The sequence below is a fragment of the Prosopis cineraria genome, unplaced genomic scaffold (genome assembly GCF_029017545.1).
Source record: "Prosopis cineraria cultivar Desert tree isolate PC_DT_omini unplaced genomic scaffold, ASM2901754v1 PC2, whole genome shotgun sequence".
Taxonomy (NCBI): domain Eukaryota; kingdom Viridiplantae; phylum Streptophyta; class Magnoliopsida; order Fabales; family Fabaceae; genus Prosopis; species Prosopis cineraria.
In genome coordinates this window covers 1,133,838-1,155,919 of record NW_026555333.1, presented here as the reverse complement: position 1 = coordinate 1,155,919, position 22,082 = coordinate 1,133,838, and the positions used below count along the sequence as shown (strand labels likewise).

Here is a 22,082-nt window from a genome sequence, read left to right as displayed (position 1 = left end):
TCATGGAGCCAGAACACACAAAACAACCTTCTCTATACCACATCCCATAATGCGTGGGGACAGGTGCTGTAGCACACAATACACTTTCTATATAAGTAAGACACAAACTGATGCGAAAAACAGAGATAAAAGATAGAGGAAACAAAGAGCACATTTTTTGCTCCGTTAAGGCTTGCTACATTAAAGGTTTGGGAGCATTTTGGAGTTAAAGAGCACCTAAGGTAGGTGTCTTAAACTCCTTTCCTCCCTTTCTCTTCCATTTTCATGAGGATTAAAGATAGAGTTTGAATAGAAGTCACTTCGGTCCATATGAGTTATAGGTCTGAACTTATTGACTCAAATAGAGTTAATGAAAGTTATTTTGAGTATTTGAACTTAGAAATTATGGGGTTTAGACATTAATGATAGTTGGGAACCATTAATGTCTAAAAATGAGAATTAAATCTAAAATTATGAAGGTTGTTGAGTCATTAATGACAATATGAGATCTTATTGTTAGACAAGGGCAAGTGTAGTTAGCCCTTTTCTTTCCTTTTCAAGCTACTTCTTGCCTTTGTAATAAATAAAATGACAATATGAGAGTTTAATAAAACTATTGAGAGTTAAAGAGAGTTAATAAACCCAACGGATAGGTTTAAATGTGAAAAGCAAAGGTATTAAGTATTTTAGAAGTAGAAAATGAGAGTTGAAAGAGTGTATTTGACAATGTCAATGAATTTGAACTTGATTAATTGTAAATTAATCATTCGGGCACCATATTTAGGCTTGAAAAGCAAGCTTGGAAGTACGTATTGAGGGTAAACCTTTGACCTCTTACATGTTTGAGATAACCAGGGGAACGCTATCTTGGATAGTTATTTGTCAATTGAGTTTTAAGGTGAAAATGTGTTTATTTTCATGTATGTATGATTGAAATTGTGATTGTATAAGCATGCCATAGACCATATGGTATTGTATGAAATTTTATTTAAATTAAAAGTGGAGTTGAATTCAAAGTAACTTTCAAAGCTATAACTATGTGCTAAAATGAGAAATTTATAGTATGTGTTATGATGATAATGTGGTTACATTAGTTTGCAATTATGACATGTATGGCCAAACGAGCATGTGAATCGTGTTACAAAATGGAGAATTGAAGTAAAGAAAGTTTGTGAAAATAAACATGATACTCACTTAGGAAACGTCATACCGCAAAGCCCAATGTGTTGATATTAAGTAAATGAAACTGTGAAACGAGCGAGTATCATATATTGCATGCTCATTTGGAGGGAGTTCACTTAGAGAGAAAAGTAAAAAATCTATATGGTATTTGTGGTTGCCTTCTGGTGCATAAAGGCTAAGCCTTCTACTATTTGTTGAGGGATTGTCCCATAGTTTGTGAAGGGATTAAAACCTAGTTAACTTTGCCTGTTTGTTAAGGAGATTAGCTTAGGGTATATGACACCTTAGAGATTTAAGAGTAAGGGAAGTTATGGTCTAAGAGTGAGTTTTATGATTTTTGGATGGGTCATACCTTATAATTAGTGAGTTTAGGTAGTCCAATCACACGGACGAAGCCCTCTTAGATATTATAGCTTACAGTTTCAGTCAAAAGATATAAGAAGGTATAAGGTGGAATTAATCATGCATATGTGTTTATCCGATGTGTCGCATGGTTGTTGAGTTTGTGGCAAGTTGTGATAGTGAATATGCCATTATCACATAGTCGTCTGAATTGTGGCAATGAGCAGGGAATTAATAAATTGGGTTATTGTCACTTGTTTATGTGTCTTATGGTAATATACTTTGCGATTTAAGATGCGAAATATAAAAATGAATTAAATTGTGAAATCATAACTCGTGTCATCTGTAATTTGATATCTTTGAATAATCAACTCACTCTTGTGTGTTTATATCAATTGATATACAGCCGTAGAGAGTAGGTGTATCTTAGTTACTTAATAACTAGGCTTACCCTTCTCTTTCAATATTTTATGGGCTCTACCTCTAAAGCAGAAAAGGAAAAGACTCCAAAGGCTTAAGAATTCGTGAAATTCCTATTATTAAGCTCTTGATTTTATTTATTTTGTGTAATGCATTGGATATTGCCAATTAGGTTATATTTTTTATACACTTATACTTATTGATGTTTATGATTTTTGAAATGTATTTTAGGTCTTGAGATGTTGTTTATAAGTTGTTTAAGTGTTTAATAAAGCTAAAATACTAATGCAAGTGTAGGGTTGTTGATTTGATTTTAATTGTGGATGTTGATTGTAAAATGCAATACAAAAATCTCCCCTTTCTATTTTATTGTTAAAGGGGTTGAGGAGTGAAAGTTTGATACTAGACTATATATGTGCATGTAGTATTTTATACAGGTAGTCCCAAGTCCATTGAATATGGTTTGAGTGTTATGAATAGCTTTTGACACATGTGTGGGGGTTTTGGACACCATTGTGTTGTGAAAATGGTTAAAAATATGTCTGAGTATTCAGCTTCTTTGTGTGACTTAATTTAAAAATAGAACTTGTGTCATTAGCTAGTTTATTGAATAAGCTTCTCGTAAACACTTAAATCATCTTATTCGGATATTAGATAAAGAAATAGGACATGTTAAAAGTTGCCTAAATTTGCTGTCAAATAACGGCATATTTGTTGTCTAAAAGCATGCAAAACGTCGCAGCACTTGACACAAAGTAAAATAGCCATAAGTGCATGTGCACAAGCCATGACATACTACCCTGCTTTTTTAGGACTTGATGTTTTTCAACATGTTTTTAATTTTTTTCACTCCTTTAAGGTATCTCATATTTTTAAAATATTATTTTACTCTAGTTAGAAGTTTAATAAATGATGTTGATTTGTTTTAGTTTATGAGAGTTTAGGACCTTACTTCTATAAATTACAAACTTAATAATCTAATTTAGGTTAATCTAAAGATTACCTTGGATTTAATTGCTATGTGTGATTTGGTAAGGGAGATATTACAAAATGACAATGATTGGAAAAACTTCTAATTGTTAAATAAATTAGTAATAGAGGTTTGCTAATTAATTAACAACAACTATTTTTCATTAATAAATCAGCGACATGTTTGTTGCTATTACTAAATCAATAATGTTATATGTTTTTATGGAGATTGGTAATGCACAATATGTCTCCAAATTCAAAATCATTGATAGATGTTGCTAATTAATGAATATTTGTTTCTTATTAGTTTCAATTGTTATATTAGTGATCATTGCAACATTTTAGGCAAGTTAAGAAAGCTCCTACCTATTTATAGGTCTTAACTTGATCTAGTTAAATAACCTGGTCTTAACCTAGTGGCTAACTTTATCATAGCTCTTGGACAATGGGATGTAAATAAATGTAGCTTGTTTTTAGCATGCGATGTCATCAATAAGATTCTAATTGTCTATGTCCCAGTGGGAAAGGGATCGGATATGTTTTGTCGATGTGAATATGGAAATAGATCCTTTTTTATGAAGTCAGCTGTTGACTTATCTCTTCTCAGTATAAGGGTTAACCAAACTCATTCTTGCATAGCCTATGGCATTGGCCTATCTCGAAAAGAATCATTTTTTTTCCTTTGGTAGGCTTCCTATGAGAGACTTCTTACAAACTTACTAAGAGCTAGAAAAGGGTTAACTAAGAGAGATACATGTGTGTTGGAGTAAAATGGGAAAGATAGCATCCTGTATATTCTGAGAGACTGTCATGAGGCAAAAAACTTTTAGAGACACTTACTTAACTTTAATTAGTATTATGTGTTTTTTAATGGTGATTTACAGAGCTGGCTTAAAAGTAATCTCTTAGCGTCCTATCGAAATGGATCAATGGAACCTTTGCTAAATGGCTATAGTTTAAATTTTTTAGTCAAGGCTGTTGGCTACTTTGAAAGACTTAGTGCAAGAAAGCCATAGAAGGCACTAGCATTAAGACTCTTGACTAGTTTCAATGTATGCACAACCTAATGGAGACTATTCTTAAGGGTACGTACTAGTATAAGATATTTCAATTTGAGGGAACAAACTAAATCCATTGGGTTCCCTTATTTATTGGTACTGTCAAATTAGATGTTGATGGGTTAGTGGATGATCAATGACATGTGACATGCGGGGGAGCCATTCATGATAGCAATGGAAGGTGGATTATGGGTTTCATACATTTATTGTGATTCATGTCAAGTGTAGTAGTTGAGATTCAAGCTATTGCTTCAAGGTTAGAGATATAGAGTCATCTGAATATGTACTCAGATACTACTCATGCAATTCTCCTCTTGATGAAAGCCATTCTACTTGATCATTTGTTAAGTAGGGAAATTATATGTTACGCTAGACGTAAAGTGAACCAGCTTTTTGACTTCTTAGCTAGAAATGCCCATTTTGGGAGCAGTGAATTTACTCTTATCACAAAAGAACCTACGAATTGCAGGGATTCAATGTTGGCTAATAAGCAATAAATTACTTAAGCTTTGTTTGTTAATTTCAATTAGTCTGTACTCTTCCCTAAGCTTTTGCTCACCATTTCTACTTAAAAAGAAAAAAAAGAGCTCTTTCTAGTTTCTACCCTTATTTCAAACCAATTGATCTTAAAAATTAGGGAGTAGGCTCATTTATAATATAATGTAGGTTAAAATGCAAATTGAATAAAATTGAAATGCTTTAATTGAATAGAGTTTTGCAATTTAGGTAAGGTGTACAAGTGATCTTGTAAAGACTATGCCTAAAAAATTAAGGTGTGTTTGGATAACACCTTAATTGAGGTTTGGGGTGCCCAAATCTAAATTAGGGTGTCAAAAGCCTATCGAGAATAAAAGAAACATGTTTGTTAAATTTTTGTTTTAACTTACTTTTAAAAAAAGTTGTGTTGTGATTGAAGCTGGAAAAAATTGCTTTAAGCTTTACATTATTGTGCTGTGCTTTTACTTTCTACTCATCATCTTCTCCCTTGGTTGGTAATTAAAGTTGAGAAACAGGTGGGCTTTCCATTATGGGCTCAAGCCTATAAGTTTGATTACTCTAAAATTGATCATTTTATGAAGCTCGACTTTTATTTAAAAAACTTAAGGTTAGATTTGCAAGAATTTTTTATTTTTTGAATTTTCAAAAAATAAAAATTTTAATTATAATATTTCATATTTTTTAAAATAAAGTTACAATGTTCAAAAATTTTAAAAAAATTAGAAATTTTAATTTTAAAATATAAATATTTATTCTAAGTTTTAAATTCAATTTTAAAAATTAAAAATATTTCATATTTTAAGGTTGAAAATAAAACTAGCCTAAAAGTGTTGCTCGAACTTTTATTTAGGGTCTGTTAGGGCTAGATTTTAAAGTTTAGTTCCCTTAAAAAATGTTATTTTTTTCAAGCTTGAATTCTTATAAAAATGGGTTTAAATATTCCCAGCTTTAATGATAGTGTTGAGAAACAATTAATTGTTTGTTGAAAATGTTAATATTAAAGCTGATTTTGTTGTTAAATGGAATTTCTAATTAATTTTTTAGCAATATTTTAAAACTAAATTACATATATAAGATATGATATTTAGTCCTTCATTTAGTTTCATTTATAGGGCATATCTTAGAAAATTAATTTGATTCTATTCATAAGTCATGTGTAGCTTTTTAAGTAATATTTAAAAAATATTTTTAAATTATCTTTTTATGAAAGAGAAAAATAAATATGCCATTATTTTTTAAATTTTGTACACGAGAGCACATTTGAAATTGTATATAGATTTATTCTTTATATTTTGTTACACCAATATTGGTAGCGTTGGTAAAAATGACTTGTAAAAGAAACTGAAATGAATATATGTCCATATGATATGGTTTTATTATATGTATGTATGTATATATTTATGTATATGCATATGTATATGTACATGTATATGCACTAACACGCTTACAGGGAAAATATTTTGTACTATAGTATTTTATAATTTATTAATTTATTTTAGCTTTTAAAATTGAATATTTCATCATTTATCATTTAAATTTTGTACCTAGATTTTAGGTTTATTTTACAATTTTTAATTCCATCATTTTTAAAACAATGTAATTTAAAGTTTAAGATTTTTTTCTAAAAATATCAAACGAGTCATACAAATATGTATAATATAAAATTCATGTCATTTTTTTGGTTATTGTATAATTAAACTTATTTTTTAATTAAATTATCTAAATAAATTTTATTTTGCCCACCGTTATAAAAAGATATCCAACCATGTATTACATTATAGTCACAAAATTTTATCAAACTTTTAGCTTGCATACCTCGGTATATTCTGACATCATTTGCGGCTTTTTTAATCCAAATTCATCTTTGGTTGGTGATAAATTGTGGTTTCAATCCATTTAAGTCACCTCAAGCACTTAAAAAAAAAAAAAACGGAGAGAGTTAAAGATTAGACCCAACAGGCTAAAACTAGACAATGGAAGAGAAACGGGAATAACTTTGGGAATGATAATCCATGACTAATGATTTGTGTATTGACGGAAAACATAAAAAAATAATATAATATTATTCATTTATTTTTATTTTTTATTTAAAAATTATATTTAAAATTATATTTATTTTTTTATATATTTTTATATTGATATTGATGATATTAATAAAAATAATTTATAAATACTTTACGTGTCATCGTAATTTTTTTTCTATTCTCTTCACTCTCTCTTTATATATTTCTATGCTATTTTCTTTTATCTTCTCCCTTTTCTCTCCCCTTGTCGTGCATCACAATGATAGGTGGAGCAGGTATTTATTTAAAAAATAAAAATGATAACAAAAAAAAAAAATCATTCTTTCAAGTGCAAGGCATTAAATACCATCAGACTTATTTATTTATTTTTTTTGACCGGAAAAACTGCCGGTGGACTTCATGGCCATATAATTGGTATGCAGTCCAACAAAAATTGCAATTGGGATATAACATATATAATTTTAAATGACACGCATTTTAAAATGAGTAGAGCATTGACCATTAAAATTTTTTATTAAAATAATATGATTATCCTAAATCATAATTAAATGTTCTTTATAGATAAAAATTATAAATTCAACTTTCAACCATATGTAAAAGATCCTTCCCTTCGACCATCACATACCTTCTTATGTCCATACCAATGGCTGTTGAAAAGAACAAAACCATGAAACTCAATCGGTCTTGGGGTGAAAGAGGGAAAGGGAAATACTGAAATAAGCGTAGCATTGTCAATTGCCATTCCGAAATGAATCGTTGGAATAACGGAGTATTTACTCATCCAGGCTGTTGGAAGGGCAAAACCGTAAATATGGCAGCTTATGGTCAACATGACTTTTATTGCCCAATGAAGCGATTTTGTTTGGCTGGTAAAGTGCGAATCCAAACTGGGGAAGGGAGGGAAAGTCCAACGGCTTTTCCATCCCTTTTCTGTGTCTCCGGCAACCACGAGACGAGAAAGGTATGCCTCTGCGCATTAGTTTCCTTCACCATTGACTGAAAAGTGGGGTTGCTTCTATGATTTGAATTTCAGTTGTTTCTAGAACAGTAGATATTTTATTTTCCCTTTCGCGCTGGAAGGGGGAAAATCTGATTTTCAAAAGTCCCGTCATCCCTGCATCGTGCACAGTTAAACGATTAAACTGATTCGAGATTTTCTTTTGCAGATGACGTTTGTAACTTCGGTTCATGCAGGGCAGATATGAAAAAGCTGAACAAACGGAATTGAAACTTGCGATGAATCAGCTTGATGTTGCATGTGAAATGCCGTTGTGTCGCGTGTCCTGTCTCCCTTTCATTTGGAATATAGGATTTTAAACGTCGATCGAATGCCCACGAGGAGAGAGTTTTTGTTGCAATCAGAATCAGGCCATTGAACGAGAATGAAATAGCCAGGCAAGATGTATCAGCATGGGACTGCATTGATGGCAACACCATTAGATTTAAAAACAGCCCAGCAGAACGATCTTCGTCAATGGATACCTATACATTTGGTAATCAAAACGCTAGACTGCTTATCTTGCTTTAATTCCTCTCACCCCCAACAAAAACGATACGATCGTCTTATCGCGAGAAATTTGTTATAGGAATTTGAATTTGTCTGGAACAGTCTTTGTACAGTTTTCAAGCTCTTGACCTTATTTCTCACATTTTTATGTTCATTGTGATTGCCATAATTACAATGGATCCGTTGCTCGCTAGAAACTTTGGTCACATATCTGTGTTTGGAATTAATTATTTATGACTAAATGAAGGTTCCTTGTGCTTCTAATCAGAATAAATAGCTTTCAAGGGTGTTTTTATGGTTGTATGCAGTTGTAGTTGCAAAAATTGGTAGCATCATGCCATTAATACGTAACGGTGGACTACGCTTTAACAGAAGCACTGGCTCTAACTTTAATTTGTATCTCATTTTCTCATTTCAGTTTAATTGGGCAGTGTGAAATGACGATAGCATATCTCAACCTATTTTCCTTTTCTTCAATTCTATTTTCTTGACCAATTTTTTGGAGGCAGACAAGGTATTTGAGGATGACTGCTCCACACAGCAGGTGTATGAGGAAGGGATTAAGGAAATTGCCCTCTCAGTAGTTAGTGGTATCAATTGTATGTAATCCTCTGTAGCTCTGACTTCTAAGCTTCCTAATGATATATCTTCTCTCATGTTGTCTTTTAAACGTATTTTCTCATGGATGAAATGGAAATTCAGCTAGCATTTTTGCATACGGGCAAACAAGCAGTGGAAATACGTACACCATGACTGGAATTACTGAATATGCAGTGAGGGATATATACGACTACACAAAGATGGTATAAGAAAAACAATTTTAGTCTTAGTTTCCACTTGCAAAGAAATAGACTTAGCAGGCAAAACATAACATATTGTTGTGTCTCAGCACAAAGAAAGAGAATTTGTCCTGAAATTTTCTGCGATGGAGATCTACAATGAAGCTGTCAGGGACCTTCTCAGTGTAGATAGTGCTCCACTTAGACTTCTAGATGATTCAGAGGTAAATTTTGCATCGTTTTCTGCTGTTCTGTTAAGAGTATCTGTATTTAGTAGTTTAGTATTAATATTGAATGATCATGAATTTTTGCACCGCAAACAGAAAGGAACAATTGTTGAGAAGCTTACAGAGGAGACTTTGACCGAGTGGAGTGACTTGCAGAAACTCCTTTTTATTGGGGCCGGTATGGATGCCTAATAAGTTTTATGTTTGTTCTGCGTTTGATGCTTTCCTGTGAGCTTTAGCAAAATGTAAAACCATGTGCGTGTTATTGGCATTTTTGCAGCTGAAAGGACAACAGAAGAGACATCCATGAACGAAAGTAGCTCAAGATCTCATCAGATTATTCGATTGGTATTTACTTTATGGTTATATTATCTATTGATTGGGACTGTTCCCCCCCCCCCCCCCCCAAACAAAACGAAACTATGAAAACACGCAGGCCGTCGAAAGTTCTCCTGGTCGTTATGCTGGCGCTGGAAGTTCTGGCACTCTTGTAGCTAGTGTGGTATATGATCTTCACACCTTTCTATTATTCTATACGAGAGCCTATACATTCATAATTGTCCAGATAATGAAAGAGTTTATTGCGTCGTACAGAATTTTGTCGATCTTGCTGGAAATGAGCGAGCTTCTCAAGCGTTGACTGCTGGTGCTAGATTGAGAGAAGGTGGCCACATAAGTCGCAGTTTACTTACCCTCGGGACCGTAATTCGCAAATTAAGGTACAAGCTTTATTAGCATCGACCTGTGTATCTATAAATTTGTTTATTTTGCCTTGCTAAATTTCACAAAAAGCTGAACTAACCTCTTCTGTAGCAACGGGGAATCAATGCTTGCTAGCAAAAAATATCGCAAGTTTCTTTCTGAACCAATCACGAACACCCATGAATTTAGGGTCAAGGAACATAACATAGCTGATGCATATATGCATGTTCTCATTGGATTTTTGAAGCGTCGGCCCCTTCTGACTAGGGACTTTGGATTCATCATTGCCCCACATGACAAATTATTGGAAATTCACTAGCAGAAAGAGAAGTGGGAGAAATGAGCAGGTACGGCAGAAAGAGAAAGGTCAAGAGAGAACAGAGAAAATAGAAAGAAGAAAGATTCTTTCATGTTGAGACGGAAAATACACAAAAGGAGAATTTCTATAAAGCTTCCTCGACGACATCTATTTAAATTTAAAGTCTCTAAATTTTTAAAATTTTATTGCATTCTAATGATACTGATTTAATATTAATTTTTTTATAAAATAACAAAATTACTTTTTATTTAAATTAATATCAGAATTGTCCTACTTTACTTGTCAATTGCTTTACTTGATTTACTGATTTTTTTGAAATGAAATCAAATGAAAGTTTGGTAATGAATAAATGAAGTAGGACAATGAATAATAATTCGTAGATAAATAGATAACTGGAGTTAATAAGTTGTCTTAAAATGATGTAAACACTTAAAATGAAAATAAATTAAATAATGCAATTAACAATATTCTGTAAGTAAATTAATAAGTGAAGTAAGATAATGAACAAGTAAAGCTGAGAAGTTTTGATATTAATTTAAATGAGGGTAATTTTTTCATTTCTCTCAAAAATTTAATATCAAATCAATACATTAAAATGTAGTATAATTTTAAAAACTTAAAAGTTTTGAATTTAAATAAATATGATTAAGGGTCTTTATTGAAATTTTCCCTACAAACAAAATATATACTTTAGACATTGACAACCTATCATCCCAAAAGAGTGGGGCACAGTCAGGTCAGGTGGTATTGCCGGGGGCAAGCTTAGTCCTTGAATGCTTTCCTGAGTTGCGCAAGCTAAATAATAAGCACATTGATTGCCTGTCTCGGAGAATATAGAATCTGAATCTCCCAATGACTATGCATCATTTCCTTTATCATGAAAATATCCTTTCTCAATGGGTGATCGATCATCTAGAGTGTCCCTCATTAGCAGATTGATAGCATCTAGTGAATCGGTGTGTAATTGTATCTTAGGCAATCCCAGGCCCCTTCATACTTCCAGACCTGTTCAAATAGCTAGAATTTTAGTGGCAGTTGTTCCTTGGCATCCCAGATTCTTCATAAAACCCATGAGTCAGCTCCGCAAGCTACTTGTCCTTGTTGCCAAACAGATCCGTCCACATCGATTTTGACAGTATCTGGCGGCGGCGGTCTCTAGTGGGCATCTCCTCTTTCGATAGACAGGTAGTGGATGTGACACCACGTGTCACTTTCTCAAGAAAGGTCTTCTTGTGCTTGGAGTTCCATAAAGCCAATCCTGCAAATTTAAAGAGAAAAAAAAAAAAAATCAAAAGCATATTAGGATCAATCAAGCCTTTCCACACTACTCTGGCTTTTTTACATTCACGAAGTATATGTAATTCACTCTCTTCACAATTACACTCAAAAGACAGTCACTGTTTATGGATAGCCCTCTTATCACACGAACATCTTCGCTTTTTCGAGTACTTTCTACTTCTAGATTTGGCTCCAAAGACTAGCAGGATGATGGTCATCTGGTTGAGTTAGGAACTTATAGACAGCTTTGACCGAAAAGTATCCATCTAATGAAAGTCTCTAGATCCAAATATCATCTCGCTTGTTACCCGGGGTCCTGATTCCTTTTAATTGGTCAACTGTTTGTGATGGGAAAAAACTGTTCCATGCGACTAAATTCCACACTCCATTTGCCAAGACAAAATCTTTAACCACATTTTGGTAATCAATCAGATCTATGTTCCCCTCAGTAAGAAGGATCAGAGGTTGGTAAAGAGGGTCCATTTGTCCCACCAAAATCTAGTGGTGTTTCCATTTTTCACCTTTTTCCCGAAACCACTGCTAAATTTTTCCCAGACGGCTGTGATAGCCTCCAAACTAAAGAAGAATTACTTTTTCTCATAACAGCAAGGTATAACATTTTCTGCACATCGGTACTTCGCTTGCAAACATTTGACCCACAAGGCATCTGAGTTAGTGAGTAATCCCTAGCATAGTTTCATGATAAAAGCTTTATTTTGGAGCTCAAGTCTCTTAATGCCCAGTCCTCCTGATACTTCACACTTTATTACTGAGTGAGTCTACCAACCCAAATTAAGACACCGATGAAACTAAATTTGTAGAGGCTTGGTGGACTTCACCAACTGTTATTTTTGTTGGTTATAGAGACTGACATGCCAATGTGGGGAAGTGCCACGAGACAGATACCAAACAATGATGCCAACTTGGCATTGGTTACTATAAGCATTTTAATCCTTCGTCTTTATATGTGGAGCACATTTTATTCCATTTCATTCAATTTATTTTACAGAACAATTACTTTTTTCGTTGATGCGGCATCTTCTGCATTTACTTGGGATTTAGCGGCTTGGTTGATTCCTGTTATTATCCGTCTAGGTTAGGTTTCTTTTTCATTTTCTTTTACAAAATGTTTTTTTTTTTTTGGGTCCGCTTCAATGTCAAATCTTTGTTGCCTTTCCTTTATGATTCTTCATCATTTTCATCTTTACCATATCAGTTCATTAATTACTTTAGCTTGTTTAAACTTTATTTCATTATTTGACGCAGCAAGGAAAGAAATGGACACATACATTACAGAGAATGGAAGCTAACTCGCATCCTTCATAACTCTCTTGGAGGTCATGCCAGAACAGCCATCATTTGCACCTTTAATCCTGCACGCAGTCATGTTGAGCAATCAAGAAATGCCCTACTTTTCGCTGGTTGTGCAAAGCAAGTGGCTACCAATGCGCAGGTTAATGTAGTAGTGACAGACAAGGTTTTGGTACAGCAACTGCGGAAGGTGTTGGCCGGAATGGAGAGCAAGCTCAGAAACTTGGCACCCAATACTTTTTTACTTGAGCGAGAACTTCTGATCAAACAGGTGAGGGTCAATAAAATGGGTTTTCAAATAGAAATAATTTGTTAACTGTTACTTTTTTAAAAAAGTAATTAATTATAAAAAAATTATAAATTAAAAACTTAAAATCTAAGCGGTCCAAATTAGTTTTGGACGGCTGATATCTTATTATAGCGATCTGAAATTTAAGACTTTTAAACTTGAGCATTTGTGCTAATTCAATTATCACTACATAACTTCAACCACTGGGAATTATACCATAAGAACATACTAAAAATGATCACTCTTTGCGTTAAGCGCAAAATCAGGATTTTTGTCAAGAAATCCGGGTGAATATTTCTCCCCCTCACACCGTTTTTGACTTGTTAAAGTACTTGTTTGTACAAATTAATGCAAACCGTGGACGCGGCCTATAAAAAATAACTACTTGTGTGCAGTATAAATTGGAGGACTATGTGATTTTTTTCTTCATGGGTTGCCTAGTGACGATTAAAACCCAAAACAAGTTCCGTGGCCAATGCAGAAGGAAAAAGAAAAGAAATAAGCACACATTTGGTAGAACACTTATTTAAATCATTTTATTTTCCGAGTTTGACAAGCGTTTTGTTTCTAATGAGAAATTACACAGATGCATGAAGAGATCAAAGAATTAACACGGCAGCGTGATATCTTTCAATCTCGTGTTGAAACCTTGCTTCAGTCAGGAAGGAAAAATCAGTTTCTAAGAAACGATAAAGATTCAAACCCTATGTCGCCTGGTGTTTTCAGTAATCTCCATCCTGATCAGGACTTCAACTCCGGAAGCCCGTCTGAAAATTCCGATAGACCGATATCTGGTATGGTTTTAAACAATGAGGACCATGTACGGCAACGTGAGAATCATGAACCCATAGTTCATTTGGACGGCAATACCCCTAAAGCGAGAATTGTAACTCAGCAACCTGATTGGGATCCAGGTTGGGATGTAGGAGCTGGCCGAGCTAGCACGGAATCAGCAGATAGCTGCACCGAAGTTCGATGCATTGAAATTGAAGAAGTGGAAACCTGTCGCCAAACAGATGTTAGTTCCTTTCCTTCTTCTGAAGGAAGACAAGGAAAATCACCTATGAGACCGGTATTGAATGGAGGCGCTGAATCGTCCATAAGGAGGAAGGATGGTAAGCTCGACCATGTTGCCGAAGATGATAGCCCTGATGCTCTAAAACAAAAAAATCAGGAGCTTCAGAGGACCATCGACCGCCTTATTGGCCTCTCAGAAAAATCCAAAGGGTCTGCAGAATCACCCCTTGCTATTTCTAGAAGCGTACCATTCAGTAGAAGCAAAAGTTGCAGGCCAACTTTGGCTGCTACATCTTCTCAGTTCAATAAAGGGGATCGATCAGGAAAGTATATCGCGTGCTCAATTCAATGAGTTGGAACGCAAAGTGTCTCCTCCGTTCGACAATCTGGAGCTGAAAACGGTGACACCTTTTCAGTTCATTAAACTGGATCAGAAATCTGAGCCACCTAAATTTTATGAGCCAAACGTGTTATCTTCAAAATTGGATACGCTGGAAAAAGAAACAAATGCCTCAGCAGTTAGGGTTGAAAAGGAATGCCCTACAACTTCTGCACGCTTTGAAGACAAGCTCTCTGAACCGAAGTTACCAAGAAAAGAAAGTCGTCCAGAAAGCATTCCCGAATTAGCGAGATGGATACTTTTGTTGAAGAAGAATCTGTTATGGATTCTGATGCGGAAGATACTGCTAGCGTCCTCAATTTTGTTGTGGCAATGAAAACAAGATCTAAGGAAACACATTGAAGATGGACTTCGATGATCTTATGGTAAGTACCGACACCCTTGTTCATATGCTCTGGAATCAGATGTGTCTTTGTTGTGGTACTCGTGATATACAATGTTTCTTTTTCTTGATAGCTAGCTATAAGAGTATTGATATTGGTGATAAGCACTCAGCACATCCAGTTAATAAATTATATAAACCTCATTGCTATCCTATTCTGGAACTAAATATGTTACTGTCTTCAGATAATAGCATATAAATTACACATATCGGTTAAAATTCCCGAGGCTCTGGATGTTGTTTAACGGAAGAATGAAAAGGTTTAAGTGGTTCTTGGAAGAAACATTGGAATAACCATTTTGCATGCAACCAATATCTAGCAAATGCATGTGTGCGCTACCTCCACGAACAGTGTCTTGGTTTTTCTTTTTACGGCGTAAAACTACTGTTCAATTCTGGCATACCTGCCCCGTGCCATTGGTTCATCGATCCTATTTTTTACTTCTCTTGAAGGGAGAACTTCCAGATTCTGTATACTTGAACGCAGAGCTCAGACGTTTGTCCTTTATTAAGGATGCATTTTCCAGCCGCAACAAGTTCTTGGGAGAAGACGGCCGAACACCTGATTCAAGGTATTATCTTTCTATCCTTTGCGTGGTCTTTCCTTAGATTCGTGCACACAAACAAGATCAGTCTTATCGTGACCGGTCAGTATGCCCTGGACTTTCTTTTCTTTTGTTTTTTTTTTTGGTTTACATATATTACATTAAAACCCTTTACATTTTAAGGTCAAACTCTGAATTGCTTAAATAGTTCATTAGAAGCTGATGTTTCTTCCGAGCAAATAGACTAATCTGCTAAGGTTGGAAACTAGACGAATAAAAAGAATTAGGAGAATTATAATTAGGACCCACTCAAGGAAAATAATTACTACAGGATTAATTAATAACTAAATTCAACTATATTAACAACCGGTTGTGTTGTCAATACAGTTTAGTTTAATTGTTAATAGACCTTGTAGTAATTAATTTTTTTATGTGAAACTTCAATGTAATTTTCTAAAAGAATTTGGATCCAACAAGTGGTTTAAGTCTATTCACTTAACGAATATTTCACGTGGCATGATAACAAATATTCAATTTAATTAAATGGCTGTAAAAGATTTTGTTATATAATACTCAAAAAATATCAAGTCTTAAAATTTTTAAAGAGAACAACATGTGAAAGGTACTCTAATCGTGATGATTATTCTAAATTTATTAAGGGAGATGTATCTTGATAATTTTCAAATATTAATAAAATTCAATGGTTTTAATTTTAACACTCATTGGATTTAAATTACTTATCAAATTCAAATTAGAATAAAAATGGCCGGTTGTTTTGATATGCCTAGTTGGCCCTAGACAGGGCGTGCCGTAGGGGTAAGAACAATTATGGTTGAGATAATTTATGTAGCCCTAAAATACAATGTCTTGCTTGTCCGAGCCTCTAAAAAAAGAAGTGCTTGAATAGAAATTTTTGCTAGAAAGATTAGAAGATTTCATGTAAGAATACACGTCATGATATTGTTTAGCCAAACTGAGCATCATCGCTTATTAGGCATTTCAAATGTGAAAATATGAGGAGCACTGCCTTGTGGTAGTTTAGTATTACATGCCTGAAAAAAAGTTAAATCGGATTTAATTTCTATATTTAAAAGTTACTACTGTTTTCTTGCACTAATTTTCTCTTTTCCTGGATAGCGTGAAGGCTATCAATAGAGAGAGGAAAATGTTAAGCAAGTCCACAAGAAGTTCACCTCTAAGGAAAGAGATGAACTTTATCAGAAGTGGTGTATGGACTAATAATACAGAAGACTTGTACCATGTTAAGGAAAGTGCTATGCTTGTTGCAAAACTGGTTGGTTTGATACAATCAAACAAGCCTCCAAAGAAAACTTTTGAGGTATGTTTGGTTCAAGAAAAGGAGAGGGGAAGTGAGGGGAGAGGAGGGAAGGGAGGGGGAGGGGAGGGGAGCTTCCCCCCAATTTAGAGGGGAGGCTTTGGAGTGGAGGGGAGGGGTTCCCCTCCTCCTAACCAAAGGAGGGGAGGGGAGGGAAGCTTTCCCTCCCTTCCCCTCCAACAAAGAAATCTCAAAATTGGAAGGATGCAAGGTCTCTCACTCTTTGAATCCCTTTTGGAGAGAGACAAATCAACAATTAGTTGATTACGCTTGCGCAGCAGAAGCTGATAATGATTTATTTAGCCAATGCAGTTCCCATTTAGATTTTGTTAACGCTTCGGGAAAAAAAAATGTAAATAATAATGTGATGCTTCCTGCTTCCAATCTTCCATCTTTCCTGCACAAGATATTTTATGATCCCTATTCAACCTATTGTATGGATCCATTGCCTACGAGTAAACTAAGAGATGACTTCAAACAGTTGCTTTTTACACTCGGCTGAGAAACATAGCGCCACCTGTAACATCCTGATTTTTTTATATAATAAAGAAATTGTGGAATTTAGGTTTTGAGAAAAAAAAATAATAATAGGAATTTATATTATTTGAGGTTATTTAGAAATAATATTATGGTTAGGTATTTAATTATGAATTTAAAAATTTAAATTTAAAACTACATAAACAATATTTAGTTAAGATATAATACATAAATAATTTTTTTATGTATGTGTTAAAAAAAAAGAGAAGGTAGAAGGAAAAAAAAAAAGGGGGTGGAAGGTTGTTGTTTCTAAGTCCCACATTGGTTAGATGAGGAAGAGAAGAGGTGCCTTCATGTATAAAAAGGAGGGGGTGTGTGCATTAGGAAGCATGAAAGGCTAAGATGCAATTTAAAAAAAATTGCAACTTTTGGCCCAAAGGTTTGAATAATTAAATTCAAACCTATAGTTTTTTTTTAATATAATTTTGGGACTCACAATCCCATTTTTATATTATTTTTCTCTCTTCCTCTCACTTTGCTCGGCGTTTTCTCGCAAGGGGGGATTATTTTCTTTTTCTTCAGGTATGTTCTAACTTTCCTGTTTATATTAGCATTTAAAAATTTATTTAATTACAAAATTAATTTTGTAGTTATTTTCTAAATAATATTAGCTTTCTAGTGATATGATTATTTTGTAGGATAGAGTAAATATTTTGATTAGGATTTTTCTATAGGATAGTTAATCTGATGATATGATGGATTAAAAATATAGGTTAAAATTCTTAGGGATATAAAAAAATATTATAGAATATTTTCTTAAGGTTGAAACTCATGTTTAAGAATTTTTGAGTTAAAATCTAGATCTATATGGTTGAATTTATGTGGAATCTGAGACGTAGGGATAAACCTATGATTATTAAATATTTATTTAAGTATGAATAGGTATTTTTGAGGTTATAGAAAGGGATTTGAGGCTTCAGGATAATTTTAAAATTTTTAATTTATTTTTGGATGAATTTTTAGAATATAGAAGGATGAAATTGTGATACTAGAAGTGAATTGAGGATAAAAAAAATAGTTCATTAGGGTACGAGAATTTTAGAAAAGAATTTGGGAAGTTAAATGAGGCATAAATCTTAAATTAGTGTTAATATGGACTATAGATCTAAGACTTTCTAACTCTTTAAATTAGAGTTATTTATTTTAATGTAAAATTAATATATAGTATTGTGAAATAATTATGTAGATTATATTGACAAAGATAGTGGTGAAAAAGGAGTTGTGAAAGGGAACTTGTTATTCAAGACACAAGGTAACCATTATTAATGTGTTGTGATGGGTGTGTTTGTGAATGATTATGTGTTGTTTTGTTGTTTGGAAAAATTATGAATTATTGAAAATAAATACTGTTATATACTTCCGTGAAATCATTGCCAAGTGGGTTAAAAATTTATTTTTGTTTATCATGATGAGATATTATTGTTCGGATATATTTCTGTTTGGATATTTGAATGATGCATGACTTGTCAGGGTATTTTAATGTATGGTGTTAATGGGAATTTCTGTTTGGTTAATTATTACCACATGGTAAGCCCTCATTGGACCCAATGAGTGGCGTGTCGCTTGGTCCAACTCACCTTTGGCCGGGTGATTTGGCGTCCGAGCATGGTGAAAGGAGGATATAAGGTGCAGTCATGCAATTAAATACTTGTTCGGTTTGTTTGAAAATATTGTTTGGTTAAATGTTTTGTGTGCCCACTTAACAATCGCATGATTAGTTACATCCGCATGCATCATTACATATTAATTTTTGGTTACTGGGACTTTTAAGTCTCATTCCTGTGGTTAACATTTTTACAGGAGCGAGTCCGGCCGAGAAAGCACCAGAGGTGTAACTATGGTGTATGAAACACCATCTTTTACGTTGCCTCTTATTTTGGATTATACAATGTATCTTGTGCCAACTTAGGACATATCTTCTTTGTGAAGCATGTAAACTCTAATCCTTTTTATTAAAAGTATTTATTTGACTAAGAGGATTATGTTTGTCTCTCTTGATTCATGACCTAATTTAAATATCATGCCATGAGGATCCTAACTGTCCCTCATGATTCTAATTGCTTTTTTTGAAATATTTTAAGACCTGTGGTATATTGTCTTGGACATATCATGGTAAGAAAATTTTCTACCATGATAATAGTTTTAATAATTTGTGAAAAATCGGTTTGTATTTTTGAGGGTGTTACACCACCAGTACCCTAACGATGGAAGACTGGGTCAGAAACTTTTGAATTTTTTTGTCCCCCATTTTTCATTTCAACCTATTTTTCTGGTCAATACATTTTTGGAAGAATGACACTTAAGACTGTTGGGAAAAGAAAAAGACACTCGAGATTGTTTGGAAAAGAAAAAGACACTTAAGTCCAAGGGAATTATTTTATTCCACGACAGTCTCAATTCCAAAAGATGAAGAAAGTCATTGTAATATGTGTTGGAGAAGACTTAAATACCCTTAATATCTATAATAGAAAATTTCAAATCTATACATTTATAAAGTTAACTTTATTTGCCTAAATTTGCAACTAATTTTTTTAATTTTATTTAGAACAACAAAATTTTAATTTTTCACATTTCCTTTGACCTTCTTCTTGTTTAGACTCACCAACCCAACATCGTCATCGTCCATTAGCACTCCTCGTCCAGGTCATCTTTGTCGTCGAGTCCTCAACACTTGGAGCTCTTGTCCCCTCATCCTCTATCAATCTAATTATTGCAATAGAGCTCTTGATGCCAGAATTGAAAGGAAAATTGACAAACTTAAGATCTAGTTCAAATACACAACAGGTTTGAAGATGCGATAGGTGTGCATCTTCGCTGATGGCTTCAAGATCTACTTCATTGCCTCCCTCCTGTAAGTTCAAAGATGCAACTGGGTCTTGGTTCAATTGGTATTCAATGGGATCATGGGGTGCAATGTATTATGATATGAATTTGTTTGATTCATTCACAACTTGGATATTACTTGCTTTTCTTTATTACATTAATCAATTTTATGGTTTTAAAAATCAAATTAAATTGGATCAGGTAGTTCATTTAGTTGAATTGAGAACTGGTTATGTGTCCGATTCGATAGGCACCTTAGAACCAGACATAAGGGATCAAAGGCTGAAAAAATTGGTTGATAACCAGACTAATTTCCTTAAAAATCAGATAAAATTAAAAAATTAAAATTTAAAAATTTTAAAAAGACAAAAACAACAAAATGAAGAATAGTGGGCATAAGTTGTAATATTTACAAAAGTGAAGCTTAGCCATCATGCCTATCAAAACGTGCTCCTCCGCTACTTTTATGGTAAGCGCACCTCCCTTGCGTTTTGACATAAACGATGTGGGACAACATTATGCACGCATCATATAACTTAATATATTCTCTCTCTTTTTTTTATTTTTTTTCTTATGATTTTGGTTGATTTTTATTTTCGCTTGTATGTTGAAGTTTTTTATAATTAAATACATCTTTTTAATCTTTATACTTTCTATCATGGGATAATAATAGTTAGGTATTAAGGGGATTAATTAATTTCAGTTAAATTTCAACTAAATTTAAATTGCCAATAAAGCTCTTTGGTCCTTCAATTGATAAAATATTAAATCTAATAATTTTAGAGATTTGCAAGTTCGGTTTTTTATTTTATAATTTTATTGTGATAAATTTATAATTATTTTTAAAAGTTTAACAATATTAAAAAATAAATAATAGGCAATAGAAAAATAGAGAATCTATCTATTTTATTGATAAGCCCACCCATATCTTGTTACATCCAATTTTTTCGTCAATATTATCACATGTCTACATACTGAAAAACTGGAGACAAAATCGTTTGTGATGGCATCAAATTCAATGGTTCAAGTTGGCTCTCACAGGTGCACAAAGTGCTGGTTCTCAAGAAGGCATTAGAGAGCAACGATATATCAAAGATATGCAAATAATGAGGAAGTAAGGTTTTTTTGTAAATTATTGGAGTTATTATATTTAATATTTTTTAACATTAAATATGAACATTTATATTCCATATTAAAATTTAAAAAATAAATTGCAAATGAATTACAATAAAGTTGTAAAACTGAGAGCTGGACTTGCAAATCTCTATAGTTGTTAGACTTAATATGATTCAATATGAAAATTAAATAATTTGTGTTTCTCATTAAAATTTAAAAAATAAGTTGTAAATGCATTATAACGGAGTTGAAAATTTAGGGGTTGAACTTACAAATCCATAGACCCATTAGATTTAATATTTTACCACTGAAGAACCAAATGACTTTGTTGACACTTTAAAATTTGTTGGGACTTAATTTGAATTAATTGGTCTTCTTAGACTTTAACTATTATTCTCCCTTCTATAATTTATCTATATTTTTTTGTTTAAACTCTATGTTTTTAATTTAACTTAAATATGCCATCAAAAAGTGTCTAACACTTTATTAATCTATCAACATCTTTCTTAATTTCTAAATGGAAGGCTTCATTCATGATTAATATTAATCATGTATTCATGAACAATAAATCATATTATCAAACATTTATAATATTTTTTGAAATATATATATATATGTATGCGTATTTATATGTATTTTTTATTTAATTATAATATATATAAATTAAAAATATATTAATTTAATATCAATTGATTCGATTATAGAACCATAAATTAGTGCCCAATTTGATTCAATAACTTATTCTATTTTTAAAACCTTACTCATTCACTTGCTTTCCTAAATAAAATTTGGATGTAGAGTTGCAAACTAAGGTAAATGGAACTACAAATTTGGGAGAGGAAGTTCCAAATTCTTTGAATTAAACAAGTAATTTTACATGAGAAAAATCAATATTAAAATTGTGTTCATAAATAAAATTGGAATACAAAATTACAAATCACAGTAGATAGAGTTGCAAATATATGATAGCAAGTTATAAGTTTCTAGAGCTAAATAAATAATCTCATAAAATTCAACGTTAAAATTTTGTGTTTTTTTGTCC

At 32.9% G+C, this 22,082-nt stretch overlaps 1 protein-coding gene across 6 annotated transcripts; it reads left to right on the top strand.

The window, feature by feature from the left end:
- Positions 1–7,261: 7,261 nt before the first annotated feature.
- On the top strand, positions 7,262–20,018 carry LOC129303099 (kinesin-like protein KIN-7F). 6 transcript variants are annotated; one of them, XM_054942141.1, is made up of 14 exons: positions 7,262–7,433; positions 7,639–7,965; positions 8,489–8,578; positions 8,682–8,782; positions 8,869–8,982; positions 9,082–9,163; positions 9,266–9,333; positions 9,422–9,487; positions 9,580–9,704; positions 12,551–12,866; positions 13,471–14,666; positions 15,137–18,353; positions 18,902–19,033; positions 19,698–20,018. In XM_054942141.1, exons 2-11 carry the CDS (start codon positions 7,947–7,949, stop codon positions 14,251–14,253), a joined length of 1,764 nt encoding a protein of 587 aa, XP_054798116.1. In that variant the 5' UTR covers positions 7,262–7,433; positions 7,639–7,946; the 3' UTR covers positions 14,254–14,666; positions 15,137–18,353; positions 18,902–19,033; positions 19,698–20,018. The 6 variants fall into 6 exon arrangements, with proteins under 6 accessions (XP_054798116.1, XP_054798118.1, XP_054798117.1 ...); XM_054942143.1 differs by lacking the exon at positions 19,698–20,018 and having other exon boundaries at positions 15,137–15,255; positions 16,366–18,353; positions 18,902–19,075; XM_054942142.1 differs by lacking the exon at positions 19,698–20,018 and having other exon boundaries at positions 15,137–17,623; positions 18,288–18,353; positions 18,902–19,075.
- Positions 20,019–22,082: the final 2,064 nt, after the last annotated feature.